We start from the raw sequence: 27,845 nt of genomic DNA on the forward strand, positions 1-27,845 counted from the left end.
ACTGGTATCTTAAAGAGATGTTAGCACTCTCATGTTTACTGCAGCATAATCCACAGTAGCTAAGATGTGGAAACAACCTACAAGCCCACTGGCAGATGAAGGAATAAAGAAAATGTGGTGTATATATACACTGGAGTATATATGTGACAAGGGCAAACCCTGAGAACATTACACCAAGTGAGATAAGCCAGTCACAGAAAGACAAATACTGCATTATTTCACTTATATGAGGTGTCTAAAACAGTCAGACTTGGAATCATAGCGTGGGCTGGTGACTGCCAGGGGCTGGGGTGAGGGGAAACTGCTAAGCAAAGGGCATAAAGCTTCAGCTATTACCTAGTGAAAGTGAAAGTTGCTCAGTCAGTTCCAACTCTATGCAACCCCATGGACTATATACAGTCCATGGAATTCTCCAGGCCAGAATACTGGAGTGGGTAGCCTTTCCCTTCTCCAGAGGATCTTCCCAACCCAGGAATCGAACCCAGGTCTCCTGCATTGCAGGCAAATTCTTTACTAGCTGAGCCACAAGGAAAGATGAGTACATTCTAGAGAATTGCTGTACAACCCTGTCTGTAGTTAACAATACTGTACACCTAAAAATTTAAGAGGGCAGATCACATGGTAAGTGTTCTTACCACAATAAACTTGGTTTAATGGTTTTAAACTTGGTTTAAATAAAACCAATAAACTTGGTTTAAAATAAATTTGGTTTAATGAAGTGAATTGCTTTAAATAAAAAGCATAACCATTTGTTGCAAGTCCAAGGCTTTAGTTGCTTAAATAGTGCTGTGAGTGTCTTAAAAAAGGGCTGTTACTAATTATAGGGAGTAAAAATCATCTCAAAATAAACATCATTTATCTAAGGCGTCACTCAAGTATTAAATATATATTTTCAAAAATAGTCGCTTCAGTGAACAATAACAGCTACTTCAATTAAACATGAGCAAGGAGTCCTTGTATTGTTTCCAGGCCGAGTTTACTCTGCAACTGGAAAAGGCTGTTTCTGAAAATGTTACTGGGGTTGGATGCAGTGACTGCTATAAATAAAGAATTGCAGCAAATATTTACTGAGCTCTCTCAACATTCCTGCGCTGTCAGGAGAGCTTCACATGAATATCATCCTCTGTAATCCTCACAGCAACCCCGTGAAGCACGTACTATTATTATCCCCCTTTTTCAGGGGCTTCCCTGGTAGCTCACGTGGTAAAGAATCTGCCTACAATGCAGGAGACCTGGGTTTGATTCTTGGGTTCGGAAGATCCCTGGGGTAGGGAATTGCAACCCACTGCAGTATTCTTACCTGAAAAATCCTATGGACAGAGGAGCCTGGCAGGCTATAGTCCATGGGGTCACAAAGACTCGGACACGACTAAGCAACTAACACGTTCACGTTTACAGGTGAGAATATAGAGAGCCAGAGAGGTTAAACAACTTACCCAGGGTCATATAGCTATTTCCCAGGGGTGCCAGAATTCAAACCCAGGGATGCCGATCCCAAAGCCTGCAATTTTACCCACTGCACCATGTATACACCAGGATGGTGGGATTAGAGGTGATTTTTTTTTTTTTTTTGGTGGGGTGATTTTTATTTTCTTCTTTTTGGTCTTCTAAAAAGTAGTTTTTAAGTGTTTTGTGATGAAAATATATTATTTTTGTAATAAGAAAAAAAAAACATGGACAAAATCATTGGTCCATATATGACTGGGCTAGCAATATCATTGAGGAGGGTGTTCCCTTCCTTCTGTACTGGTGTTTACACAACTAGGGTCTGGATTTCTAGCACTTTTTAGCTTATCGCCATCTCAGGAAACCTGGGGAGTGAAGTGATGCCTTTGTAAATACACAACTTTCTGTGAGCAGAGGCAGCCCCGCTTCACTGGGGTGGAGCAGCGGGGAACATACTGGTGTGAAGTGAGCAGACACACTGCTGCTGCTGCCCTCCCCACCTCGATTCTCTTCTCTAGCGGGCTTCCCCCTCCTCCCAGCTGACCAGACACACAGTTGGGCTGGGTGGGGTGGGGGTGAAGGGGTGGGGGGGTCCAGGCTCCTGCTGGCTATTAGGGGAGCTGATATTAAGCCCCTCCCTGGATCCAACAAGACTCTCCGAGAAGATGAACGCTGCAGCGTCTACATCTGCATGCTTGTGCTGTGCTATCGTGTCCAGCTCTCTGCAACCCCATGGACTGTAGCCCGCCAGGCTCCTCTGTCCATGGGATTCTCCAGGCAAGAATACTGGAATGGATAACCATTTCCTGCTCCAGGGGAACTTCCCAACCCAGGGATTGAACCCGAGTCTCCTGTGACTTCTGCACTGGCAGGCGGGTTCTTTACCACTGAGCCATCAGTGAAGCCCCTACATCTGCTTAGCAGTCACCTTCTTGAGGAGGTTCAATGTGTATCCCCCTCAGTTTTCAGATGTTAATGGTCACCTCTTTGAGAATGTAACTGGCTACAAGAACAGCCCCACAGTTATAGAGTTCTCCACCTCCCTGTGCCTGGTCTGGCCACTAAACACACCACTATTTAAATTAAACCAAGGACCAAGTGTGTCCTGGGATGGGCTTGGTATTGTTTATCCCCCAGCTCCTCTCCCCACTCCTCTCCCTTTGGGATTTAGTCCAATACCTTCTGAATTTATTTTTTGTGCCTGTTTCCCTCTAAAATAAACAAGCTAGCCCCATAGCCTGTCTCTCCTTCCTATGGGGGATGTTGTAAAGATAACGATGAGGGAGATAGTGCTGTGTGACCCCAAAGACCCCAGACATCACGGAATCACAGCACATGGGTGGAAAGGAAACAGAGACATGCTCCACTTGAACTGTTAGCACAGCGAACGAGGCTTCTCCTGGTCACGTGGCCAAGTCAAAGGGAAAACTGGGTTTCATATTTCACACTCCATTCCAGGTTAAAAGTTAGGTTAACAAGCAGATCTGAGCCCTAGGAAAAGACAGCAACAGTACATGCCATTGGAGGCTCTTTGCTGGAGAGAGAAGTTGGTGAAAATCTATTAAGAAAAATCTACACGTCTTGGAGCCTGGCTCAGCTGCTTCACTGGGCCTGCTCTCAGTGTCTACACCTATCAGACGGGTCAGATGATCAATATGGATTCCTTCAAATCGTAAAGATCTATATGATGGTTCTGAGTATTAAGTTTTTCTGAAACAAAAAGTCAGATTCTCAGGAAAATCAATTTAGTGCCTGTATAGAAGGTAGCATCAAGTTCTAGCATCAGCATAAGAATGTAAAACCATCTGGATGGTTACAGGAATATTCAGTGACTAACTCTAGGGGATAAGATGAACAAGTAACATGTGTCATGTTATTATATTCATTTCACTGGACTTGTGCTGTGGCATTCTGGGGCTGATTTGAAGGTCCTTGCATATTGCCCTTTAAGAGTAATTTCCTTGTCATTTAATTCCAAACACCTCTATGCTGAAGCCAATACTTTGGCCACCTCATGCGAAGAGTTGACTCACTGGAAAAGACCCTAATGCTGGGAAGGATTGGGGGCAGGAAGAGAAGGGGACGACAGAGGATGAGATGGTTGGATGGCATCACCGACTCGATGGACATGGGTTTGGGTAAATTCCGGGAGTTGGTGATGGACAGGGAGGCCTGGCGTGCTGCGATTCATGGGGTCGCAAAGAGTCGGACACGACTGAGCGACTGAACTGAACTATGCTGAAATAAATTAACAGGAGAAAAGTCACAGAATTTGAGACTTTCAAGGATATTGAAGAAGTCATCAGATTCAACCTTCTAATACTGTAATTAATAGAATTCAGGAATCGAGTGTCACGCACATGGAAGTTGTCCCTTCCTCACTCTCAAGTGGGCTTTGTGTACCTCAGGTGAGAAGGTCTCGTACAATATGTCTATAAATCAGGCAGAGGCAGTTTGTACTTGTACTGGGTTTTCTTGAGGCAAAATGCCAATGGTATACAGACTCCACCCAAGGATGATGAGGCCAAATATTTACAAGACTTCCACCTTGACAATGCATCTTGTCATTTTGTGGTTCAGAAGGGCAAAGAGACAATGTTTCTTCACGTCATAATTTTCCACAGAGAAATGTTAAACCCAGAGGGTGACAACTTTGGATCAACAAATGACTTGCAAAGTGACCTCTGTCTTCAACCTCTGCCCTGCCCTGTTCCTTTTAAACATTCCCAGCGTTGAGTGAGTGTTCTGTGAACATTTGGACAACAGCCAGTCATGACGATCAGCTCCAGCAACTAAGTTATCAGCTAACCCACTCTGAAAGCCAAACCATTATTCAGAGATAGTTATTTCTGGATTTATGTCACAGATAGAAAGACAGATCAAGCCAGTGGGGACCATGTGAATCCATATTAGTAGTAGTGTTAGTGGCTCAGTCGTGTCTGACTCTTTGTGACCCCATGGACTGTAGCCCACCAGGCTCCTCTGTCCATGGAATTCTCCAGGCAAGAATACTGGAGTGGGTTGCCTTTTCCTTATCCAAGGGATTTTCCCAGCCCAGGGATCTAACCTGGGTCTCCCACACTGCAGGCAGATTCTTTACCATCTGAGCCACCAGGAAGATACACTTATTTTATTAAATCAGAGTTTGTGTATTTAATAATAACCAACAGTATTTCAAAATGGTCAATTATTTCCAGAAAGGAACTTCTTGAGTTCCTTGAGAAGATTTGTAAATATGAAATATGCCATCCACCTGGCAGACAATGCAAAGATAAAGTAAAGATGAAAACAAAAATTGGTATTGCCCTAAATTGGGGAGGATGTGTGGAAGCAGGCACTCCTGTAATTATTGGCCAGAATGTAAACAGGCACACCTTCTAGAGAGGCATCTGGGCATCAGTTAACACAGTAAAAAGACCACAGTTCCTTTTGATTCAGCAATGCCACTGCCAGGAGTGTACCTTACAGTTCCATGATTGCACAGACTGTATATACTTGCACTATATATGCAAAGCGGTCTGTATTCTGTGGCACTGTTTGTAACAGTGAAAGATTAGAAACAGCCTCAATGCCATCAATCCAAAGGACACCAGCTATTAATTCTGGCACAGCTCTATGATGGAATATGAAGGACATAGCTCTAAGGCTCCAACATGGATATGCTCTAAGATTCACTAAGTGGAAAAGCCTTGGTGTGGAGCAGTGAGCAGAGGAGAGGATCTGGGGATGTGGACGCGACAGATGTTCTTCACTATTTAACTTTTTGAAACTTGACTTTTCCGTCCCAACGTGTATACACATCCACACAGAATGGTGGTACTTGCGAAGAGTGCTTCAGAAAGGCAATATGCAGAATAAATGGTCTGATTTGTGCTTTCAATCATGATTTGGATTCAAATAGGATGGTTTTGAGAAAGAGACAAAAAGAATCCAGGTGAACTGGCAGTTTCCAGAGGAAACCGTGTCATGGCACATGTGAGAAACATCCCCAGATACCAGAAAGGGGATTATGGCAAAAAGAATTGAAGAGTGACAAGAGCCGGGGCCCTCACCACAAGAGGACACCCCCTCTGGTCACTCTCTGCAGTAGGTTCCCCAACATCGTGAACAGCTGCATTCTCCTCGTACAGCTCTACTGTCAAGTCCAAATATTTCCTTTACCCTTCCCCTCCTTTTTCAGGTCCCTGGAAGCACAAGGTACTTGTCTGCTGGGTCCCAGGACTCAGCCACCACCCAGCTGACCAGGGATCCTGGTGGGTCTTTTGGGGACCACTCCAGTTCCATGAAATGAACAAGACCACCAGTTCTTCAACATTACTCTATGTCAAACGGCTTGTACATGTTATGTCATTTTATCTTCAAACAACTGGAGTCGGGGGTTTCCTCACTTTCTACAGGTATAAACTGAGGCTCAGAGGGTCCCACAGTGAGGTGGGGTGCTGGGATGTGAGCCCAAGTCAGTCTCGCCCAGAGCCCACAGCAATGGAAAACAAAGACGCCCTGAAAGAACCACTATTTTCAATGTGTTTCCACTACATGCTTCAGAGCTAATGCCTACGGAGCACTTGGGTATTTGCACAATTATTCAGTTCTAACCCTGTGAGGGAAAGCACTTCTTCTCCCATTTTATAGAGCAGGAAACTAACTCTCACAAAGACAGAATAACTTGCCCAGGTCACCCAGCTGGTCAGTGCCAGAGCCAGGGAAATGGAAAAAGTCCCAGGCCAGTGTTTACTGCTTTTCCACTTAGAATCCTGCATTTACAATCTACCTCTCTTACTCTCCAGCCCCCCTAGGGACACAGTGACAGGGGAGAGACCTTTTGCCACACATAACATTAGGGATGGAGTCTGTATAACAAGAATGTCCCATTATAGCGGCGACGTTACTGAATATTTGAAAATATAAATGAGAGTCCTTAAAAAATCTGTTTTTTTCTAGATAGGCAGATGACACCACCCTAATGGCAGAAACTGAAAAGCAGCTAACGAGCCTCTTGATGAAGATGAAAGAGGAGAGTGAAAAAGCTGACTTAAAACTCAACATTCAAAAAACTAAGATCATGGCATTTGGTCCCATCACTTCATGGCAAATAAATGGGGAAAAAATGGGAACAGTGAGAAACTTTATTTCCTTGGGCTCCAAAATCAATGCAGACAGCGACTGCAGCCATGAAATTAAAAGATGCTTGCTCCTTGGAAGAAAAGCCATGACAAACCTAGCCAGGCTATTAAAAAGCAGAGACATCACTCTGCCGACAAAGGTCCGTCTAGTCAAAGCTACGGTTTTTCCAGTAGTCATGTACAGATATTGAGAGCTGGACCATAAAGAAGGCTGAGTGCTGAAGAATTGATGCTTTTGAACTGTTGGAGAAGACTCTTGAGAGTCCCTTGGATAGCAAGGTGATCAAACCAGTCAATCCTAGAGGAAATCAATCCTGAATATTCATTGGAATGACTGATGCTAAAGCTGCAGCTCCAATACTTTGGCCACCTGATGCGAAAAGCTGACTCACTGGAAAAGATCCTGATGCTGGGAAAGATTGAGAGCAGGAGGAGAAGGGGGTGACAGAGGATGAAATGGTTGGATGGCATCATTGATTCAATGCACATGAGTATGAGCAAACTCTGGGAGATGGTGAAGGACAGGGAAGCCTGGTGTGCAGCAGTCTGTGGGGTAGCAAAGAGTTAGACACGACTGAGTGACTGAACAACAAATTTTTCTCTGGAGGTTCCTAAAAATCTTAACTTCCATAGAAGTCTAGAATAGTTTGGGGGTGCTCCTACATGGAGTAAAGGAACAGGCAGACGACAGCAGCATTAGGCCAAGAGTCCCTGTCAGATGCTCGTGAGCCTAGAGTCACCCAGTTACCTGGTGATCATTGTGAAGTAAAGTTACCTCTGCTCCCTGTCTAAGTCCTCACCTGGGAGGATGTTGGTTGGTCACAGAGCCTTGCCCAGTGCTGTGCCGCCTCTCACCTCACTTAGAGGCCACCCCGCACTGTTTACATCCTCTACCCTGTCCTTTCACACCGGTGACAGAGATGTGGAACAGAGCTTAAGTCCATTTTGGTAGGTTTTCCAAGCTTGTGACTATTCACTTGGTTTGGGGGTGGCAAAGCACATAGCAGGGGCTTCCCAGGTAGCTCAGTGGCACAGAATCTGCCTTCAAGGCAGTAGACTCATGGGTTTGATCCCTGGGTTGGGAGGATCCCCTGGAGAAGGAAATGGCAACCCACTCTAGTATTCTTGCCTGGGAAATCCAATGGACAGAGGAGCCTGGCGGGCTACAGTCCAAGGGGTTGCAGTCGGACACTATACTTCTGGGCACGATCAGCAAAGCATATAGGAGTGGGCAGGCTCAGTGATACTCCAGATTCCTCAAAATGGGGACCTCCTATACCAGAAGGCCTGGACATGCAGGTTTTTTGGGTCCCACACCAGATGCCCCCAATTGTACTTGAGGCTAGGAAATAGTCTTTTAACAAGTTCCCTGGAGCCTGAGAGTCACAGCTCTAGGCTTCAGTGCATCATATACAGGGCAGAAGGGGAGCAAAGGGGAGAGCGCACCTGAGAACGGGTATGACAGAAGAAACGAAAGGGCCAGCCTGGCATCAACAGAAGAGAAAACCAACCAAACGAAGCCACAGAAACCGAGTGGCAGAGCCAGGCTGGACCTGTAACCATCTAGGATGAGAACCGCTGGCTGTTCACAGAGATACTTCTGGGCACTCAAGAGAAGGCTGAAAAAGATAATCCTTCTGTTCTTCTCAAAATAAAATCTACATGCTTCCCTAAGGCCTGCAGCTTCTACCAGCAGGCCCTCCCGACCGCACTGCTTATCGCCTCCAGGCCACTCCCCACCTCCAGCCTTCCCTGATCTGCCAGCTCCGTTTGGCCTTTGCCTGCAATGCTCTTCTCCCAACTCTCTGCCGGGCTAGTCCCTCCATTCTGTAGGTCTGAGCCAAAATGCTCCCTCCTCAGAGAGACCTCCCCTCACTACCCATCTAAAGTAGGACCACCTCTGCTGTGGGACTCTGCAATTGTTTCCTTCAAGTCTTCATGCCACCTCCACTTGTTCCGCATTTTATCTGCCATCCATCTATGCCAACCCCCCTCTACCCCCTATGCTTCAGGAAGCAGTGGCATGTTCTATCTTGGTGCTGGTAAGACTAAGTCACCTGACACATGGGACGTGGGGACACGGTGGACCAAGAGGACCTAGCAGAGCGTGGTGCAGGGTGGACATTTCACATAAGGAAGCTTCTTCCCCTTCCCACTGTCCCTTGGATGAGAATGCAGGGCAGCGTCTACTATATTTCCTAAAGGCCATGATCAAAAACCACTAGAGTAAAAAAAACCAGGAGGTTTGGTGTGTGTAGGGGAAACTGCCAATTATATGGGAACGTGCCCCACGTGGTACCCTCCCTCAGTGCTGTCTTCTCTGTGTGTGACACAGACAGACAGACAGACTGGCAGGGGTGTTTCCCGGTTTATGTCATAGCCCTCTATGGTGAACAGTCCATCTGAGGGTTGACTGGGCTTGGCTGGGTGGGTCTCGATCGGGGTTTGTCATGAGGTGAAAGTTAAACGGCAGCTGGGGCTGAAGATCAGAAGGCTCAGCTGGGCTGGTTGGTCATGACTGCTTTGCTCCCATCTCAGCTGGGCCAGTCGGAGGCAGTCTGAGCTCTTGGCCACTCCATGTAACTAGCTTGGGCTTCCCACACAGTGTGGTGGTCTCAAGGCAGTTGGATTTCTTAGATAGTGGTTGCTTCTCCAGAACACACATGCTAAGAGCTCTAGGTGGGAACTTCAGGGCTTCTTTTCTCTGATTAGTCTCTGTATCCCAAGGTCTGTGAAATATTTTATGATCATGAGTTGCTCTCTGTGTGATGAGAAGTACCCAATCTCCACTAAAAAAAAAAATTGTTTTTCATTTAAACATCTAGGTAGGTTTAAAGTTTGGATAGAAGTAGCCCTTTCTCATAATCAAGTATGTATTTAAAATATCCATGCCATTCTGAGTCACGGTGATGACGTGCTCACTCTAGAGGCAGAGGCAGCCACACGTGTAGTGTGGAATTTCCCGTGGCACCGGCGGAAACGGAGCCCCGAATGTGTTTGTCAGCAAACTTCCCCAAAACAAAAAGAAACCAGGATTTCCTGCTGGAGGCCCAAGAAGCAAGTGATGTCCAGGACCTCACAACCCAACCTCAGACTGGCCTCAGCTCTGACCAGAAAACAGGATCTGCCAACAAATCATCAGCGGTCAGCCCCAGACCCAGGGATGCACACTTTTCTATTGTTGCCAAATTCCAACAAAGCTCAGAGACAAGTCATTGAGCTCAAGCTCTAAATATGAAAATGGCTTCACGATGTGAGCCTGTGGGCATACGTTCCACTCTACAGAATTCTCTTCCATGTCATTCTGTACCGCATACCCCTCAGTGCTCCTATTCAGCCTCCAGGATAAACCCAGTCACCAGACACACACACTCTACCACATGTACAACTCACGTTACTTTAAAAGGCCCTGAGCTCAGACATCGTCCTGTTCTTACAACCTCTTCCTGCTGTCTGGAAGGGAATAACAATAGTAAGGGCAGACAGGTTATCTGTCCATTGACTGTGCACCAGACAGGTACTGTGGAAAGAGTGCCACATCACCTCACTTTATCCTCACCCCATCCTGAAAGGCCCTGATTTTGCTGGTTGATGAACTCACCTGGAGTCCACATGATCAAGAAGAGCTGCTTCATAAGGTCAGACATACAGATCAGTGAAATAGAATTGAGAGTCCAGAACTAAACCTCCACATTTATAGCCAACAGATTTTCAATAAGGATGCCAAAACAATTCAATGGGAGAAAGTATTGTCTTTTCAACAAACGGTGCCAGGACAACTAGATACATACATGCAAGAAAATCAAGCTTGACCCCAACCTTACACCATATACAAAAGTCAACTTAAAATGGAACAGTGATTTATTGTAAGTGCTAAAATTATAAACCTCTTGGAAAAATATAGGAGTAAGTTTTCATGAGTTTAGATTAGGGCAAAAGCACAAGCAGTAAAAATTTAAATAGGTAAATTAGACTTCATTAAAATTACAAACTTGAATGTCTCAGCCTATACCGTAAAGAAAGTGAAAAGCCAATCCAGAAAATGAGACAAAATGCTTGCAAATCATATATCTGACTAGTACATAGGCCACACAGTAGTGTTGTCACTCAGTGGTGTCCGACTCTTTGCGACCCCATGGACTGTAGCCCACCAGGCTCCTCTGTCCATGGAATTCTCCAAGGCAAGAATACTGGAGTGGGTTGCCATTCCCTTCTCCAGGGCATCTTTTCTACCCAGGGATCGAACCTGGGTCTCCCACACTGCAGGCAGATTCTTTAACACTGTGCCACCTAAAACTCAGCAATTAAAAGATGAATAATCCAGTTAAAAATGGGCAATGGCTCTGTACATACATTTCTCCAGAGAAGATACAGAAGTGTCTCACAAAGTACATGAAAAGATGCTCAACATCATTAACCATTAGAGAAATGCAAATTGAAACACAGTGAAATACCACTTCATACCTACAAGGATGGATAAGGATGTGGAGAAATTGGAACCTTCATACACTACTGGTAGAAACAGAAAATGATTCAGTCACTTTGGAAAACAACCTGGCAGTTTTTCAAAACATTAACTACTGAGTTACCATATGATTAGGCGATTCTGCGTCTAGGTTTATACCCAAGAGAATTAAGAATGTATGTTTTCACAAACACTCATACATGAATGATCATAGCAGCATTATTCAAAATAGCCCCAAATGTGGGGAAAAACCCAAATGCCCATCAACTCCTGAATGATAAAATGTGGTACAACCATACAGTGGAACACTATTCAACCATAAAAAGGAATGAGGCACTATTCAACACAGATGAACCTTGAAAACATTATGCTATGTGAACAAAGCCAGACACAAGGGCCATATGTTGTATGATTCCATTTATATGAAATGTTCAGAGGATGCAAATCTGGAGACAGAAAGGAGACTAGTGGTTGCCAGGGTCTGCGGGGAGAAAAATGGACAATGATTGCTAACAAAGTCAAGGTTCCTTTTTGGGATGATGAAAATGTCCTACAATTCACTGTGGTGATAGTTGTACAAATCAGTAAATTCCACACACACAGACACATAAAACCCACTGAATTGTTTAAAGAGAGAGACAGAATACAAAACTTTTAAAATGGGGAAGAAGAGCTTTTTTCCTTCGCAGCTTCGCTGACAGCTATTTCCCAATCTTGATCAGAATTCCTGTAATACACAGGGTTAGAGCGGCTTGTACACAGGTCCATTTATTGCAGCCAAGTGTGAGGACACGGACTGGAGCCTGTGTCTCATTCATTTTGAATCTTGGCATCCAGGACAGTGCTTGGCACTCAGTAGGAATCAATATAAATGTGTGCTAAATGAATAGTTTCTCTGTGTGTGTGTGTGTGTGTGTGTGTGTCCTCAGTTGGTCAGTTGTGTCTGACTCTTTGCGAGTGTGTGTCTGACTCTGTAGCCCGCCAGGCTCCTCTGTCCACGGGATTTCCCAGGCAAGAATACTGGAGTGGGTTGCCATTTCCTTCTCCAGGGGATCGTCCCTCACCCAGGAATAGAACCTATGTCTCTTGCGTCTCCTGCACTGGCAGGCAGATTCTTCACCACTGCGCCCTCTGATCTCTAGTTTGCCCCTTATATTATTCATTCATTTTTATACCATCACTTCTAAAATAAAGGAGTGCCAAAAAGATCACACATACAGTATCTGTTCATTATTTAAAAATTCTTTTTCCACTAAATATTTTTTTAAACCAGATGATCAATTAATGTCCCTTTTCTACTTTCAGAGAGATACGATTTCAAATTTTAAAAGCTAATTGTCAATAAAATGATTGAGATACATGGGGAAAAGGTAGAAATAGTCAAAAATAGTATATTCAGTCCCTGAACAAACTCTGCATTTCAAATAACTTGACAAAAATTACCCCTACTCTGAGACAAAAGACTTTAAGAGGCAAGAAACCAATATCAACCAACACAAAAGGCTGATTAAATGCAGCCTTTGAAAACTCTTTGGCCTTCAACAACAACACATTAAGATGATGAAAGTAATAACAGCTAGCATTTATTGAGCATTTACTATGTATTAGGCTGGGTATTATTTTCTGCTTTCTAGGTTTTAACTCAGTTACAGCAGCATAGCACAATAGTAGGTACCGTTATTACCCTCATTTCCCAGAGAGACTCACAACTTTCCCATGGCTGCATGGCTGGTAAATGGCTGAGCTAAACTGGAACCCAGGAAGCCTCCTGCCCACACACTTCCTGCTAAGGGACACAGGGCAGCCTACAGGGACTTCAATCCCTTGAGTGGACCTAGGAAAGCAATTTGTTTGATTCTGGGTTTACAGACTGAGTAATGTAGGTTATAAACAAAACCTCAGGAAAAAACATGAATATGCAGGAATTGAAATCCGTGTGTGAATATCTGATGCTTGAAAGTCTATTTTTTTCCTGTTTTATATATCCTTTATACAACAGGTGGAAAATACCTGAATGGACAACATGGTCAGCCAAAACCTGCAAAACCTTGACCTGCCCCACTGTGCAAGGCTGGCACCTTCTGAACTTTCAGCCTCTAGGCCTCCCAACCTTCTGAGACTGTAGCCCTCCCACCTCACCCCACCGCATTGAGCTCAATGCCTTGTCTGTTTCCTTCCCGGCACTCACCACTATTTATAATGATTTTGTTTACCTGCTCTTCTTGTTTTACTCTCCCATCAGAATGTAAATTCCGTAAGAGCAGTGACCATGACCATCTTCTTTGGGTTGTTGTTTGCCAGTAGTTTGTTGAACGAATAATAACTGTCTATGTAGGTGATACCTTTCTTTTGCAACAATTCAGGAACATCAGTGGCTAGCTGGATGACCACACTAGGCTGAAGCAACTCCAGGGCAGGGGTGGTACCTGGAACCTTGTTCCTCTTTATGCTCCCAGTTCCCAGCTCAGTACCAGGCACAGAGGAGCTCATTGCATCTTGACTGAACTTGTTCATTAATGAAACACTGTCAATGTAGAGGGTGGTCTCTATTTGGAGTACGTCAAGGCTCCACCTTGGAGTCCTAACCACTCAACTTCTGGATCCAAGGGTGAAGGTATAAGGGCAGGCTTATGAAGCCTGGGGATGCCCTAAAGCTGGGAGGAGCCACAGGGGACAGGGAGAGAAGGTAACAGAGTTTGAATAGTCGTAAAACCAAAACCCCAGAAACACAACAAAAAAAATCAAGAAACTCTGTACCAGGGTGGGAGGAGAGGGAATTAAATAAAGGCAGTCAAAAGGTAAAAGCTTCCAGTCAGTTCAGTTGCTCAGTCATGTCCGACTCTCTGCAACCCCATGGACTGCAGCATGCCAGGCCTCCCTGTCCATCACCAACTCCTGGAGTTTACTCAAACTCATGTCCATTGAGTTGGTAATGCCATCCAACCATTTCATCCTCTGTCATCCCCTTCTCCTCCTGCCTTCAATCTTTCCCAGTGTCAGGGTCTTTTCCAATGAGTCCATTCTTCGCATCAGGTGGCCAAAGGAATTTCAGCTTCAGCATCAGTCCTTCCAATGAATATTCAGGACTGATCTCCTTTAGGATGGACTGGTTGGATCTCCTTGCAGTCCAAGGGACTCTCAAGAGTCTTCTCCAACACCACAGTTCAAAAGTGTCAATTCTTCTGCACTCAGCTTTCTTTATAGTCCAACTCTCACATCCATACATGACTACTGGAAAAACTTCCAAGTTTAAGATAAATAACTACTAGGGAGGGATCAATGTACAACACAGTAGAGATAATTAACATTGCTATATGCTATAAATGAAAGTTAAGAGTTATCACAAGGAAAAAAATTTTCTATTTCTTTATTGTATCTATATAAGATGATGGATGCTCAATAAATCTATTGTGGTAACCATTGCATGACATATGTAAGTCAAATCATTACGTGGTACTCTTCAACCTTATATAATGACATATGTCAATTCTATCTCAACAAAACCGGGGTTAAAAAAAAAATCCTGTAAGAACTACAGGACGGGAAGGTGGGGACATAAGCTGCACCTATAATGATGGTCATATGTCCAGTGAGCTCAGGTGACCACGTCTGAGACGCTGGGACAGTCCTGAGCTGTGTCTGTATTGTGTGGTGAACAGAACGAAGGAGACGGGTACTCCCTTGCTTCCTCCTTTAATTATTATTTCTACTGTTATTTATAACATTATACAAGTAAGGCCTGAACTTCTTCTCCTAGAGGGTATTCGGCAGGCATTAGCAGGCCCCCTCAGAAACTCTCCGTGAAGTTTGGCCTTGGGCTGTGCGGCCTACTGCCTCTAGCTCTCAGCTCTCCACGTGCTTCTTAGAAGGCTCTTTGCTCGGTCAGACCCGGCTAACATCTCGCTCCAAGTCTCATCACTCTTTTAAGGGAAAAGACGCATTCCTCTGTGTACTTGTGTGTTTTCTGCTCTCATGCTCCCTGTTTCCAAAGCCAGAGAGCAGAAGTCATTCTTATCAGGACATCTTTAAATGTTCACTCTCCTGTCTCAGGCAGCCTTCAGAATCTGGTCTTTTGTCTTTCAAGTTCAAAAAATGTGTCAAGTAGGTGTGTTTGGACTTCCCTGACTATAGTTTATTTTCATCATCATTATTTTTTCAGCACCTTTAATAATTATCGGTTGGATTTCCACGCCCTGTTTCCCATTCTGTCAATTCTTTTGTGCTATTATGTTTGGGTACCTCCGCTGTGTTGGCAGCCTGCTCACGTGTACCTGTTAGTATTCAGAGGCCCTTTTTTTAATTCTTGAAGGCTTTCCTTACTATACTGCCAAAATCGGGAAGACATAAGGATGTCTATATGTAAATATTAAGACATTAATCAACGATTGTGAAGCTAATGTTGTTGCCTGTTATGTTATTTGAAGCGTGGTTAGATCTCTTCTGTTTCATGAATCATCATTATTGATTGCTTTTACTAGCAGGACATTTTCTGCCCTTCCAATTTTCACTGTCTTCTCAGTTCTATTCACTGACTTATAATGAGAAAGGCTTATAGAGAGAAGGGATTGAACATTAGAAGAAGAGGCCCTCAGCCTTTCATTTGACAAGCTGCTGGTTCTACGTCCTAGGTCTGACCTGCTGGTAGATCTGTTTTCTGCTGGAAAATTCAGATCAAGAGTTTTTTTTTTCTTCTTCTAGAGTTATTTACATTTTTTAAAAGGGAAAATTGTACTATTTTTGTTATCAAAGTCAAAGTCTGTTGAAGGCTATACAAAACCTCACACTCTCAGAAACCACAATTACTCGCTGCTGAAATAGCACCTTCCAAATACTTATGTGTAAATAGATGAATAGGCATACCAGCTGCCACTTTAGAATTTTCCCAGTCTTCTCCTCATCAGACAGGGACATCATGATTAGAACCAGAACCCAGAGGTCTGTACCATGCAGTTAGGAACACACTTGTGTTCATGCCAGGTCCAAAAATAAATCCTAGATGATGTTTAGGTTTGGCACGACATAGATAGTACTTTAGGAAGCAAACAGTTCAGGAGCTGAAATAACAAGAGATTGGGAATGAAAATAAGGATGTGTGGATAAATGCTCTTTTCTTATCACACAGAATCAAAAATCTGGATACCATCTTCAGGGCAATGGATATTCTCAGGGGTGAACCTGGTCAGATTTCACCCACCCGCTTCAAGAAAAAAACTTAGAAAATCTTAAAAATTTTAGAAAAATTGTAGAAATTTTAAGTAGCTTTTACTTCAGTAGAATAAAATTATTACTAGATATACATCAGAATATTTTATTTTTTTATTGAAGGATAATTGCTTTACAGAATTTTGTTTTCTGTCAAACCTCAACATGAATGAGCCATAGGTATACATATATCCCCTCCGTTTTGAACCTCCCTCCTATCTCCTGCCCCATCCCACCCCTCTGAATTGGTACAGAGCCCCTGTTTCAGTTTCCTGAGTCATACAGCAAATTCCCATTGGCTATCTATTTTACATATGGTAATGTGAGTTTCCATGCTACTCTTTCCATACATTTCACCCTCTCCTCCCCTCTCCCCATGTCCATAAGTCTATTCTCTATGTCTGTTTCTCCATTCAGTTCAGTGGCTCAGTCGTGTCTGACTCTTTGCAACCCCATGGACCACAGCACACCAGGCCTCCCTGTTCATCACCAACTCCCAGAGTTTATCAAACTCATGTCTGTTGAGTTGGCAAGGCCATCCAACCATCTCATCTTCTGTCAGCCCCTTCTCCTCCCGCCTTCAATCTTTCCTAGCATCAGGGTTTTTTCAAATGAGTCAGTTCTTCACGTCAGGTGGCCAAAGTATTGGAGTTTCAGCTTCAGCATCAGTCCTTCCAATGAATATTCAGGACTTATTTCCTTTAGGATAGACTAGTTGGATCTCTCCATTGCTGCCCTTAAATAAATTCTTCAGTACCATTTTTCTAGATTCCACATATATGTGTTAGAATACGATATTTATCTTTCTGTTTCTGACTCACTTCACTCTGTATAATAGGTTCTAGGTTTATCCACTTCATTAGAACTGACTCAAATGCATTCCTTTTTATGGCTGAGTAATAGTCCATTGTATATATGTACCACAATTTCTTTATCCATTCATCTGTCAATGGACATCTAGGTTGCTTCCATGTTCTAGCTATTGTAAATAGTGCTGAAATGAACAATGGGACACATGTGTCTTTTTCAGTTTTGCTTTCCTCAGGGTATATGCCTAGGAGTGGGATTGCTGAGTCATATGTTGGTTTTATTCCTAGTTTTTTAAGGAATCTCCATACTGCCTTCCATAGTGGCTGTATCAATTTACATTCCCACCAAAAGTGCAAGAACGTTCCCTTTTCTCCACACCCTCTCCAGCATTTATTGTTTGTAGACTTTTTGATGATGGCCATTCTGACCAGTTGTTGGAGAAGGAAATGGCAACCCACTCCAGTATTCTTGCCTGGAGAATCCCAGGGACGGGGGAGCCTGGTGGGCTGCCGTCTATGGGGTCGCATAGAGTCGTACACGACTAAAGTGACTTAGCAGCATTCTGACCAGTGCGAGGTGATATCTCATTGTAGTTTTGATTTGCATTTCTCTAATAATGAGTGACGTTGAGCATCTTTTCATGTGTTTGTTAGCCATCTGTATATCTTCTTTGGAGAAATGTCTGTTTAGGTCTTTCCCTACTTTTTGAGTGGGTTGTTTGTTTTTTCTGGCATTGAGTTGTATGAGCTGCTTGTATATTTTGGAAATTAATCCTTTGTCAGTTGTTTCATTTGCTATTATTTTCTCCCATTCTGAGGGTTGTCTTTTCACCTTGCTTATAGTTTCCTTTGCTGTGCAAAAGCTTTTAAGTTTAATCAGGCCCCACTTGTTTACTTTTGTTTTTATTTCCGTTACTCTAGGAGGTGGGTCATAGAGAAGCTTGCTTTGATTTATGTCATCGGGTGTTCTGCCTATGTTTTCCTCTAAGAGTTTTATAATTTCTGGTCTTACATTTAGGTCTTTAATCCATTTTGGGTTTATCTTTGTGTATGGTGTTAGGAAGTGTTCTAATTTCATTCTTTTACATGCAAATGTCCAGTTTTCCCAGCACCATTTATTGAAGAGGCTGTCTTGCCCCATTGTATATTCTTGCCTCCTTTGTCAAAAATAAGGTACCCATAGGTGCATGGGTTTATTTCGGGGCTTTCTATCTTGTTCCATTGGTCTATATTTCTGTTTTTGTGCCAGTACCATACTGTCTTGATGACTGTAGCTTTGAAGTATAATCTGAAGTCAGGAAGGTTGATTCCTCCAGCTCCATTCTTCTTTCTCAGGACTACTTTGGCTATTTAGGGTCTTTTGTGTTTCCATATGAATTGTGAAATTTTTTGTTCTAGTTTTGTGAAAAATGCCATTGGTAATCTGATAGGGATTGCATTGAATCTGTAGATTGTGTTTGTTAGTATAGTCATTTTCACAATATTCATTCTTCCTACCCAGGAACATGGAATATCTCTCCATCTGCTTATGTCTTCTTCGATTTCTTCCGTTAGTGTCTTACAACTTTCTGTGTACAGTTCTTTTGTCTCCCTAGGTAAGTTTATTCCTAGATAGTTAATTCTTTTTGTTGTAGTGGTGAATGGGATTGATTCCTTAATTTCTCTTTCTGATTTTTCATTGTTAGCATATAGAAATGCAAGTGATTTCAGTGCATTGATTTTGTATCCTGAAACTTGCTAAATTCACTGATTAGCTCTAGTAATTATCTGCTACTTTCTTTAGGGTTTTCTATGTACACTATCATGTCATCTGCAAACAGTGAGAGCTTTACTTCTTTTCTGATCTGGATTCCTTTTATTATTATTTTTTTCTTCTCTGATTGCTATAGCTAGGACTTCCAGAACTATGTTGAATAATAGTGGTAAAGGTGGACACCCTTGTCTTGTTCCTGATCTTAGGGGGAATGTTTTCAGCTTTTCACCATTGACAATAATGTTTGCTGTAGGTTTATCATATATGGCCTTTACTATGTTGAGGTAGGTTCCTTCTATGTCAATTTCTTTGAAGAGTTTTAATCATAAATAGGTACTGAATTTCATCAAAGGCTTTTTCTGCATCTATTGAGATGATCATATGGTTTCTATCTTTCCATTTGTTAATATAGTGTATCACATTGATTGCAGAGTATTTTAATTCCTGCTTGTTGAGAATTCTCTATGTCAGCCAAGAAAGCTATAGGTTAGTATCTTAAGTTCACCCTTTTTTTCCTGAAGATTTTCTGTTAACTATAATTAAGCTGAGAAACATCACAATTGTAAGTAGTATGCTAAAAATTGCTCCAAAACCAATTACTCTAGTGGGTTTTATTTACAGAGCTACCAAGGCAGAGATCTAGATATTTATTTCCCCCAATGCAGACCTTGCATTCTTGTTTTACTCTGGGTCATAGAGCAGGACCGGACTTCTAGGGTCCATGTTAATATTCTGCTGATGAGAAGGCTGTGCAAGGACACATTCCAATTGGTAAAGATCACTTCTAGCATAAGAGTGGGTTTGCCATGTTTTGCCTCAAACCAAACACCCGAAAATATGAATCATCATGTAGAAATGTCAACTGTTTTTCTGGTCACCTCTGACTTTGGCCAAGAGAAGAGCAATGACCATGAACTGCCATGTCCTCCTGGTAATCACACTTGCTCTCTCTACTCAACAGAGTAGAAGGGACGCAGGCTTATGATGGCACAAGAGAGATGAACGAACAAGGAAGAAGGGAGCCACAGGGGAGGGGAGGCACATGACTAAACCCCAGGTTCAGGGCTCTTTCCTGGAGATATATCCCTGCTGGGCCATCTGGTTCCCAGAACTCTGGGGTACCTGGGCAATGCCCTGGGGGTGCCTGAGGGCCACCAGTGATGATGAAGTCAGCTCCCCAGCTTAGGTCACTCCTTCCCTGTTTGACCAACAGCAAAGCAACACTATGTTCCACTGCCCCACCCACCATCTGCTTCATTCCACGCTGATGGGAGAATTCTAAGCCTGATGCAGTCAGTAGGTCTTCCTGGGGGTGCTCTGCAGTCACCCCATGCTCATCACCTCCTCCTGCAGCTGCATGATCTGCCCAGCATGTGCCCATCTGGGGCTCACAGCCTGCAGGCTAGAGGGTGGACATGGTCCACACAGCAGTGTCAGCCTGCAGCCACTGCCTGGAGCATGTATACCCCCAGCCTGTTCTCCAAAAGTGGTGCCTTAATAGCTTTTGCTTTGTCCACTTCCCAGCTGTCAAGCCTGGTCTCCCACCTGCCCAGCCACTGCGGAAGGAATTCTTAAAAACTCTGTTAGGCTCAGCATCCCCAGAGAAGTGAGGGTGAGTGGTTCCCTGGTTAGGGCTGGGCTCATGTCTGTGCATGACTGTACACAGGTTTAGCTTAGAAAATCCTCAGTGACGAGCACTGTGCAGACACACAGCAAGGGTTCAACCTCTGGTGGCTGTTCTCATACTGCTATTATGAATATACCCTTTGAGGAGACACTACATGTGTAAGAGGGACCTGCTTGATGAGACTCTGCCTTGATGAGACTCTGTGGTTAATCCATCAACCACACCAAGGGACAGAGAAGTGGGGTGACAGCCACCCCTTTCTCTTTCACAGATGAAACATCCGTCAGGGAGGCAAAGCCACACTAGTAAGGTCAATGGTGGATGTTTCAAACATTCTGCGGGGTCACAGCTTGTCTCTGAGGCTCACCAAATGTTGACATCGAGGACTACCAAAGGTGGGGCTGTGATTTAAGAGCTGGAGGGACAGCAGCAGACAGGAACATGTGTGACAATGCAGCACTATTTGCAATAGTTAAAGCTGAAGCAGCTTTAAAACAGCACACATTCTTTGGGGTTAATATGTTACTGTCATATGCAGTAACTGCACACATACTGCAGTTAATATGAAACTGTTAACTAAGTGACCCCAACCAGCAATGATGCCAGAGCACGGTATGGTACCAGGTGCTGTCTGTCAACGGCTGGCAGGGACTGGCCGACTGGCTGGAACCATATGTGCTATTTCTGGGCATAGGATGTGAGTAAGGACTTGTCAGAGTAAGTCAGACTAGGATATGAGTCAGTTATTATCAGTTATTATAAAGTGCTGAAAAGAACTGTCTTCAAGGCATCCTGAGCGTATCACACCACGCTAACTTCTCTGAAGGAGCTACAGGTTGAAAGACACTTAGAATCACTAAGCCAGGGAGAAACCCTGAAGAATATAGACGATTAGCAGTGGTCAGAGGCCTACCAATAACAAGGAATGGATAAGGCTGAAGCTAACATCCAGAGGTTCTAAAATTTAGGACCACCAACCAAAAATCAAGTTGTATGGGATGTCCCTGGTGGTCTAGTGGTTAAGAATCCGCTTTCCAATGCAGGGACGTAGGTTTGATCCCTGGCAGGGAAACTAAGATCCCACAGGCTGTGGGGCAACTAAGCCCGAGCACCAGAGCCCACATGCTCTGGAGCTTATGCACCACAACTAGAGAGAAGCCCACATGCCACAACTAGAGAGCTCACACCCTACAATGAAAAGTCCCACATGATGCAAATAAGATATGATGCAGGCAAATAAATAAATATTTTTTAAAAAAGTCAAGTTGTAGGAAATGTGCACGGTAATCACATTTCTGTTAAAACAGCATGTTTGTACATGCATAGAAAAAATGTCTCTAAGGAGCTGGAGAAAACCATTAATAATGGTTATTTGTGGCCTTTTCTGTAAGTGCAATGTTCTTGGAGGCCTTGAGGAAGCCTAATGGCCCACCAAGTCCCTGAACACATGGATGAAGGCACAGCAAGGCAGTCAGAGACTGCAAAATCAGCATTTCTCAAATGCCATGAGAAGGGAGGGCTGACAGACATGGGAAGCTCTCTCTTGACCCCTGTCACAGGACCCGTGCTTTCTGACTCCCGGGTGTGTCCCGGGCTGGTGTACTGTACTTCTGCTCCAGGAATGCTGGGGGAGTGCACTGTCTGGCCACAATCCTGCGAGTCCTGTTCAAGGGGCTGTGACGAGTTACCAGTGAGAAGTGACAGCAAGAACTAATCCACTCCAGCTTCTCCCTCCCAGCAAGGCCTCCAGGAACTGCCCTTAGTTTCAGAGGCCAGGGCAAGGGGAACTGGACCTGCCTCTGGGACCACAGGAGTCTAGCCTAGTGCCCTCCCTGTCAGGAATTTCCCCTCTGTAGGTAAATGGTCTTCTGATCTGCTCCCGATAGCCCCTTCACCAGGAGGGTAGGGGAAACCACAGGCCCATCAGTTGAACCACAGTGCATGGGTCTGGAAACAGTATTGCCTTAGCCTTGCTTTGTGAAGGTTGAAGGAGCCCAGGTGTCACTGTTCTTTACAAGCGGTTTCTGTCTTTCACAGATTTCCTTTGAACACCTCATCATCTCTCCTTTCCCATTCATGTACATGCTAAGTCACTTTAGTTGTGTCTGACTCTGTGTGACCCTATGGGCTGCAGTCCACCAGGCTCCTCTGTCCATAGTATTCTCCAGGCAAGAATACTGGAGTAGGTTGCCATGCCTTCCTCCAGGGGATCTTTCCAACCCACAGATCGAACTCATGTCTCTTATGTCTCCTGCACTGGCAGGTAGGTTTACCACTAGTACCACCTGGGAAGCCCAGAGCTTCCCTTAGGTAATCCAATTCATCCTCTGGGTTCCAGCTCCAATGTCACCTCCTCTGGAGAGCCTTTCCCAAAAACCCAAGGCCAGATATCCCCCTTATACCCTGATAGACAGTTCCCATCACAGAATGATTATCCCAACTCTTGTTTTCTATTTATTTCTGTGATAAAATAATAAATATCCATCTTCCTCATTAGAACACAAGATCCTCCAGGCCAGAAACTGCATCTGTTTTTTCCACATCCCCAGTGTGCATTACAGCATCTGGTGCCAAATATATACTAATACCAATAAAGCCTCATTCAGTGGAAGCCTGCTGCAGAGGCAACTTGGGGGAGAATATGTGCCAGTATTCTGGGGAAGAGGAGCAGCAGGGAGGGCTCTCTCTCTTGTGGTGACTGGTTGGCCACCTTTATTTCTTGTCATGTGTCCAAGTGAGTGAGCAGCAAGTGATACGCCCCCTCTTAAAGTCTGAAGATTTATGTGAGGCAGGTACTAACAGTAGATGACAATATTTAAAGGAATTAAACATGGGCAAAAATCCTCTGCTGACGTCACAGAGAGACTCAGCCAGCCCTGGGGATGGGGGTGGCACTGACCTCGGCTGATGCGCTGCTTCTCTCCAGACAGGATGCCAGGGCTGTCGATGATGCTAATGCTCTTCAGGACCTCATTGGGCAGCTGAGAGCACATAAATCTGGAAGAAAGAGATCAAAGTTGGGATCAGGGCCTGTTCGTTGCAGATTGCTCTAATCTCATAGCTCCTTGGCCTCTCCTGGCTACCGACATCTTTGTGGAGTCAGTGTGATGGCAAAGTCCCTCAGCCCCACCTGTCTCTCCTCTACGCTGCTCTTCTCCTCCCAGGAAATCCCGTGCTTCCTTCAGCATCACTGCCTCACTGGGCTGGAGTCTCCTGAGCCCTGTCTAGCCCGTGCCCATTCCCCAGTGTGCCAGCAGAGCAGGGCCTGTTTTCACTGGTGCCCTAGGGACCACGCTATGGCTCCAGGCTCAGGGTGTGGCAAGCTCCTATGGGCAACATCCCAAATCCTCCAGGTGCTTTGGTGTCTTAAGAGTAGACAAAAGGGCAGGTGTGAGCAGGGCCCTGGCCAGGCATCTCCAAGCTGCCTTCGTTGTCCATCACCTCCCTGATACCACCTCCTCCTTCTCATCCCAATCCCTCTGCCATGCTACCAGTCAGCTGCCCTGGTGTTGGCCTTGGAAGCAGAGTGAAGTGGCAAGAAAACTGCAGCCTGAGGGTCAGCAGACCTGGGTTCAGGCCAATAACCTGCCTGGACCCCGGACAAGGGCTTCCCCAGGGAACTGGGCCTCAGCTTCATCATGTGTAAATGGAGACACTTGCCAGGGGCTGGAGAGGCTCTTTTAGCTTTGACACTGTGTAACTCCAGAGCACCAGAGGGAAATGCTCTGTTACTTCCACCCCAGGCAACCCAGGGGGATCTCTGTTAGGAATTGTGTATGTTTTAAGCCAGAAACTGTAGAGTGTCTCTCCTTTTCCTGTACTGTAAATGGCTAACTTCAGTGTCTGTGTAGGCAGAAGGCTCGAAAATCCTCAGGGAAAACTCAATTCTTCCATTCAGTGGAACTGGTGGGATTACTCAGCATGTAAACATGCTGGGAATGCATAAGAGGGAGGCCTGTCCAGCCTTCCCAGCGCAAGTGTGGACAGCACAGCCCCCTCACAGCTCAGGGTCGGGAGCCCTGGGCATGACATGGGATCACTGACACAGCAAGTGAACTTTTGAGGGTGCTCAGGACAAGTTTCTCAGACATTCTTTCCCACTTTTTCAAGTCAGCCCAGGAAGATGTCAGAATGATGACTATGATCATTTTGCAGCTGGAAAAGTTGAAGCACAGAGCAGTTATGACATGTGAGGCCATGCCTCTAATGGGTGGCTGGCTGAGGACTGCAGCCTAATATTTCTGATGTCAGTTGAGTTGAACTCAACCCCTAAAATAAAAACTTCATAACATTAAAAAAAAAAGGGATCAAGTTCATTTATGAGAAGCCCCTCATTTCTGATTTTCTTCTGTCCCTCCACTTTTATAAACCCCACTGCCCAACACTCAGACAGATCTGTGAGAGTAAAGTGCACCGGGATCACTAACTTCTCTGTAAGTTCACATAGAAAAAAATGCCATATTTGTGTCTCTAGAACTCAGGTAGAAACAGAGTTCTGAGCATATCTGTGGTAGGCCGAATTTCTTGTGGGTAATCTGGTCTCTTCCTCAGAGGTCAATGCAAAGAAATAGAGGAAAACAATAGAATAGGAAAGACTAGAGATCTCTTCAAGAAAATTAGAGATACCAAAGGAACATTTCATGCAAAGATGGGCTCAATAAAGGACAGAAATGGTATGGACCTAACAGAAGCAGAAGATTTTAAGAAGAGGTGGCAAGAATACACAGAAGAATTGTACAAAAAAGATCTTCATGACCTAGATAATCACGATGGTGTGATCACTCACCTAGAGCCAGACATCCTGGAATGTGAAGTCAAGAGGGCCTTAGGAAATATCACTACGAACAAAGCTAGTGGAGGTGATGGAATTCCAGTTGAGCTCTTTCACTCTTTCAAATCCTAAAAAATGACGCTGTGAAAGTGCTGCACTCAATATGTCAGCAAATATGGAAAACTCAGCAGTGGCCACAGGAGTGGAAAAGGTCAGTTTTCATTCCAAGCCCAAAGAAAGGCAATGCCAAAGAATGCTCAAACTACCGCACAATTGCACTCATCTCACACGCTAGTAAAGTAATGCTCAAAAGTCTCCAAGCCAGGCTTCAGCAATACGTGAATCATGAATTTCCAGATGTTCAAGCTGGTTTTAGAAAAGGCAGAGGAACCAGAGATCAAATTGCCAACATCCGCTGGATCATCGAAGAAGCAAGAGGGTACCAGAAAAACATCTATTTCTGCTTTATTGACTATGCCAAAGCCTTTGACTGTGTGGATCACAATAAACTATGGAAAATTCTGAAAGAGATGGGAATACCAGACCACCTGATCTGCCTCTTGAGAAACCTGTATGCAGGTCAGGAAGCAACAGTTAGAACTGGACATGGAACAACAGACTGGTTCCAAATAGGAAAAGGAGTACGTCAAGGCTGTATATTGTCACCCTGCTTGTTTAACTTCTATGCAGAGTACATTATGAGAAACGCTGGGCTGGAGGAAGCACAAGCTGGAATCAAGATTGCTGGGAGAAACATCAATAACCTCAGATATGCAGATGACACCACCCTTATGGCAGAAAGTGAAGAGGAACTAAAGAGCCTCTTGATGAAAGTGAAAGAGAGTGAAAAAGTTGGCTTAAAGCTCAACATTCAGAAAACGAAGATCATGGCATCCAGCCCCATCACTGAATGGGAAATAGATGGGGAAACAGTGGAAACAGTGGCTGACTTTACATTTTTGGACTCCAAAATCACTGCAGATGGTGACTGCAGCCATGAAATTAAAAGACGCTTACTCCTTGGAAAGAAAGTTATGACCAACCTAGACAGCATATTAAAAAGCAGAGACATTACTTTGTCAACAAAGGTCTGTCTAGTCAAGGCTATGGTTTTTCCAGTGGTCATGTATGGATGTGAGAGTTGGACTATAAAAAAAGCTGAGGGCCGAAGAATTGATGCTTTTGAACTGTGGTGTTGGAGAAGACTTTTAAGAGTCCCTTGGACTGCAAGGAGATCCAACCAGTCCATCCTAAAGGAGATCAGTCCTGGGTGTTCATTGGAAGAACTGATGTTGAAGCTGAAACTCCAATATTTTGGCTACCTGATGCGCAGAGCTGACTCATTTGAAAAGACCCTGACACTGGGAAAGATTGAGGGCAGGAGGAGAAGGGGACGACAGAGGATGAGATGGTTAGATGGCATTACTGACTCAATGGACATGAGTTTGGGTAAATTCTGGGAGTCGGTGATGGACAGGGAGGCCTGGCGTGCTGCGGTTCATGGGGTCGCAAAGAGTTGGACACAACTGAGTGACTGAACTGAACTGACTGAATCTGGTCTCTTATCATAGTCCCATCCTTCTTATCAGATGGTTCAAGACATCTGGTGATGCTGAGAACACTGCACATATGTAAAACTATTTCACATAAAGTACTTCTGTGAGAGGCTAACCTTTTTCCCAGACCACAAGCTCACACTAAATATCAATTTTTCCAAAACACAAAAGCCCTGGATTCTCGTGTGAAGTTTACAGAGGGATTCAAAATTTATAAACCACCACTCCCTCTGTGCAGTGCAAAAAGACAAAGCTTCAACAACTCCCATGCCTCCTGATGCAACAGCAGACCCAAAATGTGTGAGCCACAAAACAAGACGGTCAAGTGTGGTGACATCACCACACAATGTATAAGAAAGCAGGCCCAGGGCCAGGAAGGATGACTGCAGATGAAAGGGGGTGGAAAAAAAAGAGGGAGGGGAAGAGGAGGAGGAGGGCACTCTTCAGGGGCACCCCAAATAGGGTGACGAGGGTTGAATGTGCAAAGCTGAACTTTGCACAGCCCTGCCCAGTATGTGTTGGGGGGCAGCTTGGGGAGGTGGGCAAAGGAGCACAGAGCACAAATTAGCTTTCAGAATCTCATGTGGGAGCACAGCCCACACTCTAAGGGTTAGAACCACACTCATGTTTTCTTAATTAGTTATACAAACTCAGAAAAAACCCTGGAGCAATCTGGTCTTCCGTTCCATGAAAGGAAGGTGAAACATGGGTTATTTGTCGGGTATAACACAGTCAGCCTTGGGTCAGGCCTTTCCCACTGATATGTGTCTCCTGAAATGTTTCCAAGCACAGATTTGTTGTCCCGGGATGGATTTCCTACTTCTTCCGGACTTGCCTTCCCTTGTACATTTCACGTGAAACATGCAGACATGTGCCAGTTAAGTCCAGGAGCCTCATATAAGTTTATGAAGTATGTCCCTCAACCAGGGCTGGTCTATTTTATTTTCTGATAAAAGGAGAGAAGGAAGGGATCAAACCTACACAGGACCCCCATTCCCTATCACCCCTTCAACCAAGGAAGGCTGAGTGGTAGTAGAGACAGGGTGCATAAAGGAATGGCCCAGCTGTAAGGTCTCAGGAAAGGGACTAGGAG

At 44.5% G+C, this 27,845-nt stretch overlaps 1 protein-coding gene across 1 annotated transcript in view; it reads right to left on the reverse strand.

Annotated features, from left to right (window-relative positions):
• Nucleotides 1–27,845, reverse strand: part of EHD4 (EH domain containing 4) — an 86,926-nt gene that overhangs the window by 26,785 nt on the left and 32,296 nt on the right. Inside the window, exon 3 of the mRNA XM_081507772.1 lies at nucleotides 23,325–23,422. Coding sequence (XP_081363898.1) covers nucleotides 23,325–23,422 — 98 coding nt within the window. The remainder of the gene's footprint in view (nucleotides 1–23,324; nucleotides 23,423–27,845) is intronic.

The sequence above is a fragment of the Giraffa tippelskirchi genome, chromosome 7 (assembly GCF_054371585.1).
Source record: "Giraffa tippelskirchi isolate mGirTip1 chromosome 7, T2T-mGirTip1v1.2.pri, whole genome shotgun sequence".
Classification (NCBI taxonomy): Eukaryota; Metazoa; Chordata; class Mammalia; order Artiodactyla; family Giraffidae; genus Giraffa; species Giraffa tippelskirchi.